The sequence below is a fragment of the Loa loa genome (genome assembly GCF_000183805.2).
Source record: "Loa loa unplaced genomic scaffold supercont3.616, whole genome shotgun sequence".
Classification (NCBI taxonomy): Eukaryota; Metazoa; Nematoda; class Chromadorea; order Rhabditida; family Onchocercidae; genus Loa; species Loa loa.
Window position 1 is genome coordinate 11,388 of NW_018108796.1, and position 9,121 is coordinate 20,508.

The window sequence follows — 9,121 nt, forward strand, 5'->3', positions numbered from 1 at the left end:
ATAAGTTGATACTCGGTATAGATTGCTTCATTGCTTAAAGCATGCTTTAATTCTATATTTGGCATATCATCAATTATCTGAAATTGTTTACATAAGTTGATGGTGTAATTCTTAATGTTTTTTTTGGATTTTAAGCTGCTTATTGAATTTATCGTTTCATAAAATTTTGATAAAAAAACATAAATTTTTTTTGCATAAATTATACAATTTTAAAGAAGTAAGAGAAAATGAATTTGATTAGGAAAAGTAAAAGTTGGAAATGGAAAAAGAATCGGGAATAGAATTAGGAAGGAGAGAAGAATCTATCTACCGTATCACTTAGCAAATTATTAGTTGTTTGATTTTGTAAAGTAAATATAAATAGAATGTATTCGATTAAAGTATTATTATGATACAAATTTCATTATCTAATATCGCTTACTTCACGTAAGGTACTGTCAGGTGATTCAACATAATCACGTGTAACTTTTCGATGATGACGCGCATGTGGTGATTGTGATTCTAAAATCATATCATTTAAATTTTACAGTATATAATTATCAATTCTGATCAATATTACAAATAAGTGTTAATGAAATAGTGCATATAATAAAATGTTTAATTTTAGAATGATAAATATTATCATACTGTCAACATTTTTCTTCTTGTGTCGCTTTAATTTATTAGCTTCTATATGTGGATCATCCATTTGTTTATGTCGATGTAATTGTTTCGCTTTTTTCTCATTCACTAATTCATTTATAGGTTCTTTTTTGCTAAATTTAACTACTACGTTGAATTTTTAAAGGTTGAAAAAAAATTTTTTGATAAATATGAATGAATTGTAAATAGTAAACAAAAAAAGAACAAGTAAAAATGAGTTATGGAATATGAAATTAATATATATAAATTTAATTTTTAAATAACTTACACTTTTTCCTTTACACTTTTTTTATGTTCTTTTTTATCCTCATGATATCTTTCTCTCATTTTGTAACGCTTTTTCCTAATTTTTTGATGTTTTTTCCTTTTTTCACGACGTTTTCTCCGACTTTCAGTTTTTTCCTACAAATTATACCATAAAATAATGGCATTTTTTGATAGAAAGAACATTCCTATCACTCAAATTTTAATATTAAATTTTTAAAACCTTTTGACACTTTTGAAACCAAAAAAAAAATGGCTTAAACAAAAAGGATTTCTATCACTCAAATTTCAATGCTAAAGATTTTTGAAAACCTTTTGACATTTTTGAAACCAAAAAAAAAATGACCTAAACAAAAAGGATTTCTATCACTCAAATTTCAATGCTAAATTTTTGAAACCAAAAAAAAAATGGCCTAAACAAAGAGGATGATGGAATGCATTGTATTGACATTCCTTTCAAATATTGGAAAAGATTAGGATATGTAAAGGTATAGGAATGGATAGCCTTATATTATCAAAATATATTTTAGAATGCAAATACTATTATTATTAGCAATAATTAATTCTTTCAAATAAAATCACTAATAAATTCTTTCCAATAGCAATAATTTCATTTGTAACAATGAAACGATTTAATGAAAAATGATAGTAAGTATGATAAATTCATATTTTCAACAATTTCTAATTAAATTTACTGAATGCTCCCATAACCTGCCAAAACACATATATGTGATAACACAATAATGTTTCTTTTTTTTTCACTCTCTCTCTCTTTTTCCCTCTTAATTTTAAAGATAAACAATGAAAAATTATGCAACTGATTCATCTATTTATCTAATTTTTTAATGCAAATATCAGAATTTTCAACATTTTTATGCAAATTAAGTTATAGTTGGCAGATATGATACTATCAAATTGTACTGATCGTTATCATAATGATAACATTTGCGTAAATCAATGAATCAATAGTGGAGAGATCAAACCATAATCAACAAATATGAAGATTTCGAGTTAATTAAATGATTAGAAGAGAGTTGATCAGATTGTTCAGGAGGGATTTTTTTTCTTTTTTTTTAGCAATTTATATTTATAGAAAAACTGTAATCTTTGTTTATATATTCTTTTTCTTTTTTTAAATTATGGAAGGGAAAAGGAATGAAAATGAAGATATACAACCGGATCCTTATCACCCTTATCAACGAAAATGAAGATACACAACCGGATCCTTATCAACAAAAAGTTTGGCGCTGTATAGTTTTATGAAGTTGACAATTTGATTCCATATCAATCCTAAAGTTGTACTTATTACTAGGATACCTACCATATCTTCATCTCGAGAAATCTTAGTGATGACATTACAATGACTTAATCTATAACCTTTCTCATCTACTGATCTATCCAAAACAATTTATGAACAACAAAATGATACGAATGCATTGGTGGATCTACAGTATCAAAATTGACAAATTTGATATCAACTAAGTGGAAATCACCAAATCTGAAACGTGTTACGTCATTCAGGACACGTAACATCACCACACTTACTCGGAACTATTCCTATACAGCAAAACGGCGGAAAAGTTTTGCCATTTTTCCAAATAATAATTTGATGCTTAAAAAAAATCATTACTAAGGTGATCGAACCGACAACAACGATTTGGAATTGCTACTGCAGTTGCCGTTATCATTATCACCGCTATCATTAGGATCATCATCATCATGTGTTACAATCATTATTGCTGTTACTATAATCAAATGACTAGTCACACATGATTCATTTCATTTTATAAATAAATAAATAAAATGATAGCTAGTAATCAGTGAAAATATCAGCTAATGAAGCACGCTTACATAATACAGTCATATAACTGCTATATAGAGAAGAGTAGGAACTTGAGAGAAAAGAATAAATCAAGGAATTTTTTGGTAGTCAATTGAAATTTATTAATGAGGAAATTAAATATTTATATATTTCCAAATCTACATAACATATCGCCCTTTGAACTTCCCACTAATTGCACAAAAAAAATTCCGAATGCGTCGAAATTCTTACTGTTTTTTCTTTGGAAAAAAAAAGCTAAGTTTAGCAATTATTCTAAAAAAGATTGAAAATAAAATTCAATTTTTTCGATGCAAAATTAGATAAGATATCAACATTAAAGTAATACTCTTTAATACGTCATGTAAGTAAGATTTATTTGTCTAAACAAAAAAATCTGTATTAATTCTGAAATTGAAACAGAAAGAAAAAATAACGACAATAAATAAATTTCTTGAATTGATAATAAAATATAATAAAGAGTAAAAGAGAAAGAAAAAAAGTAGAAAAAGATATACACTGAAGAAAAACATAGAATACCTTTGTCATTGATGATGTTAGAAATAATCAAACATGGGAAAAAAAAGAAGAAATGACCAACTTAACATATTAATCATTAAAATGATAGTTGACGGAACTAAAAAGAATGTTGCATTTGTGTTATTCCACAAATAAATGATTTTTTTTTCATTTCCTTTTTTTTAATTTTCGAAAAATTACAACATTCGTGAAAAAGATAGAATATTTAAAATAAATCTTTTCCTAATTTGTACAAATTCGTGCTTTTTTTTTTTTCATAACTTAATATTAGAGAGAGATTGTAAAGAGATGACAGACAATTCTGAGAGATAATAAAATTTTCGAAAAAAAAAAAGCTGAAATGAACACATTACCTTCCATACATACAGCACTTGATTCACCACAACGAAAAAAGAAAACAAATAATAAGAGATTTTAAAATGCAAGAATGCAGGTATGTTGTATCAAAAGCCAATTTCATAGTAAATAATGGATAGGATTGGTAAGATTATTTACGTGAAAACCATCACTTCAGATTAGTTCTGGAAAACATGTATAGAAACAAATAACAAAATAGTACATGGATTTGTGGAGTTGCAGTAACAAAAAATACTGTTGAATATTCATAAGGAAAAATACTTCAGTTTCTCTTTCTTTATAGTTCACTCTGTCATCCGAAGGAAATTTAAAGGATTTTTTTTTCTTTTTTGCACTTGAAAATTCCAAACTAGAAGAAGGATAAGCCTTAAGTCATTTTTCTTTATTTTTGAAAAAAAAAATCAGGGTAAGATAAAACCAAATTCGGAATATTTTCACTTTGTGATTTCATTCAGCGGCATACGTTCATCGTTATTTTTATTGATCTTAATCAGAGGCTTAGCAGCTCTATCGGAAGTATACTCATCTCCAGGCATTCGATCGGGCATTGGTTTTCCTTTGGTTTCGGGAACGATCCACAGGAATGCAATTACTTCAACCAAGGCAAAAAGACACATCGTAAGATACGGAAGTGGAGCCCAGAATTCACCCTGAAAACGCTAGTCTGATTATCAGTGATCTAAAATAATGTCATTAAATAAGCTATTGTATTACTTTGTCAGTTCAACATAATATTCTTTTTCTTCGAGGTAATTAACCAAGCTTCCATTATTACTTCCTATCATTATTGTACCACATTTACTCAAAACTGTAGTCTTTTTAAGAAAAAAAATGATAAACTGAGGGTCGACATTTCAAGAATTTAAAATTTTTAAAAATAAAAATTAAACGTACAATAACAAAGATCTGTGGTGCAATGATGTTGCCAATACGATTAAATGTTTGGATAAAACCAATTTCCTTATTACGTATGGCTGTTGGAAAGAGTTCCGATGGTGTAACCGCATTTAGGATGTAAATTTGACTACACATTGCTGCTGCTGACAAAGCCGTAATACGGATAATTGTTTGCAAATTGAAACCTAAAATTTCTTTTATAGATAACATTCTTCCGATTTGTATTAGAAAAGCTTCCTATGAAGAATTACTCATTAGTCAGTAAGATGAATATCATTTGTAAGTATGAAAAGCTATTACTTATTATTTACAAAAACTATCATTTATTTACAGAACATTATACTTTAGTGAAAGCATAAGACAATCAGTATTTGTTACTAAAATATATCATCATAAATTATAAAGTAACAGCCATACCGAACAAAACGATAAGAAATACTAAGCCAAGACTGATAGCGATAAAAAACATCGAGAATCCATGTAGAAGACGTCGACCAGCCCAAATGAATTTGATGTCGATGATGGCGCAAACCAGATTGATCGCATAACGCAACGAGCCAACAATGATCGTGTTCAGATAGATAGAACCCGAAAGTTTTTCCATATTAAAGACCAATCCGTAAGAGATAATGCTTGTAATCATCCTAAAAATCGAATCTATTAAGGAAAAGGATAGGTTTTGGATATTTTCATATTTTCTTGAATTTATCAAATGATGAATCAGGAGCACTTCCATATTTTTTGAATTCATTTCCTGTTACTACACATATTGGATACGTTAAAATTGAAGGAGTAACAAAATGAATTAGAAAAATCAGAATTAAATTAATCGATCAAAACAGATACACGATGCCAACCATCATTTAGCTTATTTACTGATTAGATTTTTACCGACAATTATGAAGATCAACACTAATGAAATGAAAATTAGTTACCAAAATTAAGGGACAGGAAAAAAAACTTTCAATGTACAAATATTGCAATTACATTGCTTTCTTTACGTAAAATATCTTACTACACATTTCTGCGCTTGAAATTTAAAAAGAAAAATGGTGATAAAACGTACAAGCTATAAGCGAAAAGGATACTATATGAAGCAAAATTTTTGCTTGAGAAAAGATGACAATACGTGTAATTCGTTTTCGGTTTTCCAGCTGCCTAAAATTTAATAAACTTTCGATTTTTTTGAAATTTTTCCCGTAAAATTGTACTTTTCAACTTTTTTCGACAAGATCATTTGAAATATTAAAAAGAAAAAAGCCAATTCATACCTCTCTAAGACGTTCACGTTCTTTATCCAGCAAGAGATCCAAGTCTTGAAGGCGTTCCGGGGTGTTCTTATTATTCCATCTACCCATACCAACAAGCGCCTGACGAGCATCATCGATTTTCCCCTTCTGGATCAACCATCTTGGGCTTTCAAATGCAAATCTAAAGAATTAGAGAGTTAAGAATGATAAAAAATCACTGATAACAACAATAATAATAATAATTAATAAGAGAAATAATAACAATTAACAACTAACAACTAACAGTCAAAAATTGATCACTAATAGCAATTAATAATTACTAAGAATAATAACCAGTAAAAATAAGTGACAGTAATAAGAAAAATGGGCAGATAAATGATAATATGAAAGAACTGTAATTAAACCCGAATAATTTCAGAAATCATGCTTATTATTCGTTCATCAGGAGCAAAAGGATATATCTAGTGAAAATTGAAACCTTGATTTTTTAAAGATCTTAATAAACTTACATTAACAGAATGCCCGGAAGAATTGTTAAGAGAGCGACTATTCGTGACAGCAAACGCCATTCACCGGCTAAGTAAGCTAAACCGGTAAAGACAATGTAATTAGGGGAATAGGTGATAACGGTAACCATCCACATACGATGTTTGGCTGGCAAATTTTCCATCATGAAAACATAAGAAACGCTGCAAAAAATAATCTTTTGTAGTTGTTTCAGATCTAAAATTACACCTTCTGTATATTTTTATTTATTTATATTCATTTCAGGATGCATAACTTTCGTAATGTTTACTGAAAATTATCCGATACTACTTCACCTCATTGATATCTTTATTTTCCTTCTCCATTTCTAATTAATTATTCAACAAATTTTTCATGACCTTCGATTTGGACATTTCAACAATAGAAATACTGTGACAACAATATCGAAATATGATTGAATATATACATTTAACCTGAAGGTTCTGTCAATTAATTTAAGCTAATCATTACCGGTTAAGGTCATTTGGTATGCCATTTTGACCGATGGCTATAAAAACTCCGTACTATAACTGCATTTCATATAGCGTTGGATTCACTCAATATATCAGTAACTAACCTATGTTTTCCGCCTGTGAAAAACATCACGAAAAATCGTGCAACTGTAAATGCAACCAAATTGTTTACGAATGTTGATGCCAAACCGCTAATAATTAAGCCAATCGTTCCGAATAATAGAATCTGGAAATTGGCATACAATAATTAATTTGTTCTAATTTATTTAAGTTATTTCCTCCATGGAAAAGGATAAACTGTAAATTAGCTAAACAACCTGTTTCCGATAATTTCTACCGAAATATCGCACATTAATTTGTCAAGATCGGTTTTGAAAAAGCATGAGTATTAGAATGTGTGAATCTGAACTATAAATGCATCGGAAATATTATCAAAAAAGGTAACCATTTCCTATACATTCTTCCGTAGAGAAATAGTCCCTTTTGCTTCTCAAAAAACTCTTCTCTTAGTTGTAAGTGAATTTCTAGTATAGCAATGCAACAATGGATTACATTGGAAAAAACAAGAATTAATATTTAAATTATTACGACTATCCAGTATTCAAATAGCATAATACATCTCTTGTTTGTGAACATAACTGTACCTCAGGATATGATTCGCCAATAAATAATTTTGAATGCCAACCAGTCGTAAAAAATTATTTCGCCCAAATATAGATCGCTGGTATCATAGAGATGGATTGAATGATTTTAATATGAAACTCAGAATAACTCACCGCTCTTCGACCAAACATATCAGATAGCTGTCCAAATGTCATCGCACCAAACATAATCCCAATCATTTGCAATGATATACTCATTTTAACCTTGGTTGCCGAATCGCACATATAATGGAACTGAAAATATTCAAACATTAATTGCGTAAAATGGAAGAGAAATCCGAAATATCGGAAATGGTCAATGCGTATTGGTAACAAGTTGATAACCATTTAATCACTAATCCTCTAAATTGACCGCCTGATTTTACAATATCATTGATTGAGAGAGGAAAAATTATATTAGCTCTTGTTAGACTGTTTTTTCTTCCCAATTTAGCATTCACCAATTTCTGAATGCATTATTGTTCTGAAAAACTATAAATGCGCCTAATTATTATGTTTACTGTTAACTGCTTACTTCATAACCAACAGATTCAAAATCTGCGCCTAATATCGGTTCTGCACATTCTCCCGTTGAATTCACATAACTATTGTATTCTGCACATTGTTGTTTTGGTGTTGTACCGGTAAACATGTAACCATCGCATCCTTCTACACGAACCGCAGCACCTGAAAAATCAAACTTTAAAATGACAACTTTGCTCAGATGATAATAGATAGCTATTTGTTCAAAGAACTACTAATCTAATCTAAAAGTAAGATCACTTTTTTTTTCGCCCTAGAAGTAATTCTCGAACTGATGGATTTAAAACCAGTCCAACAAACCGTAGCAAGATAAGGAATGCAACATTTGTTCTAGGAAATGATGATAAAATCCCTTCTATTCTTTATGTATCACAATAAGCATGCAAATTTCAATATTTAATTTAAAAATGAAAAATAATATATCTTACATGCCATAAAATTTCATTTCATTCCTGTTTGAAATTGAGATTTTATTTTTTCTTTTTGTGGTTGAAAAATTATTTAACAAAGAGGTAAGAAGTATTTAACTTAAGCATTCAAAAATTTGGAAATCTTTCCATTTGAAATTATTTTATCAAAAGAACTATTTGTATCCATTGGTATGGCCATTGGTATGGCTAGTGCTTGTCTGTAAAACTTCTGGCCATACGAAACAAACATATATTTATTACTACAACTTAGTAGTATCTTCATTTCTTGAATAAACCATTAATTCCATAAATTTAAAAATGAAGGGAAGAAAAGATATTAAGAGAAATCTAACACTTTGATGAAACAAAAAGATTGTCGTAAGCAAGTAAGATTGTCCACGTTATCAGTAGATTAATTATCCTACAATAAAATAAATGGAATACTACTTAGCAGTGATAAAACTGTTCATGACAGGACGATTTAATTCTTGGAAATGTTATGCTGCTTTGTAATGTTGTAACAAATTAGAGAAACAACCCGAATTCAACAATATTTGATCAAATTCCTTGAAAACTTACTCATGTGTGCTATTTCTAGTTAAAATCAAAATTCATATTCTCAAACCGATGATGATGATGACAGATTTTGAAGATAGATTTTCTTCTTTTAACATCTTCATCGATTTGATTGATGGAAGGTATGTATCTGTTTGTTTATCAGTTAAACTAATACATTTATTCATTAATAATGAATGATATG

At 28.9% G+C, this 9,121-nt stretch overlaps 2 protein-coding genes across 2 annotated transcripts in view; both read right to left on the reverse strand.

Annotated features, from left to right (window-relative positions):
• Positions 1 to 403: 403 nt before the first annotated feature.
• Positions 404 to 969, reverse strand: LOAG_10088 (hypothetical protein; the record flags this gene model as incomplete). Its single annotated transcript, XM_003145615.1, has 3 exons — positions 404 to 501; positions 628 to 755; positions 911 to 969. 3 exons carry the CDS (start codon positions 967 to 969, stop codon positions 404 to 406), a joined length of 285 nt encoding a protein of 94 aa, XP_003145663.1.
• A 3,011-nt stretch (positions 970 to 3,980) lies between these two features.
• Positions 3,981 to 9,121, reverse strand: part of LOAG_10089 (hypothetical protein) — a 6,804-nt gene continuing 1,663 nt past the window's right edge. Inside the window, exons 2-10 of the mRNA XM_020448084.1 lie at positions 7,944 to 8,095; positions 7,544 to 7,663; positions 6,872 to 6,993; positions 6,279 to 6,458; positions 5,791 to 5,950; positions 5,586 to 5,677; positions 4,937 to 5,163; positions 4,517 to 4,704; positions 3,981 to 4,272 (exon numbers count right to left, since the gene is read on the reverse strand). Coding sequence (XP_020301741.1) covers positions 4,057 to 4,272; positions 4,517 to 4,704; positions 4,937 to 5,163; positions 5,586 to 5,677; positions 5,791 to 5,950; positions 6,279 to 6,458; positions 6,872 to 6,993; positions 7,544 to 7,663; positions 7,944 to 8,095 — 1,457 coding nt within the window. The 3' untranslated portion in view covers positions 3,981 to 4,056. The remainder of the gene's footprint in view (positions 4,273 to 4,516; positions 4,705 to 4,936; positions 5,164 to 5,585; positions 5,678 to 5,790; positions 5,951 to 6,278; positions 6,459 to 6,871; positions 6,994 to 7,543; positions 7,664 to 7,943; positions 8,096 to 9,121) is intronic.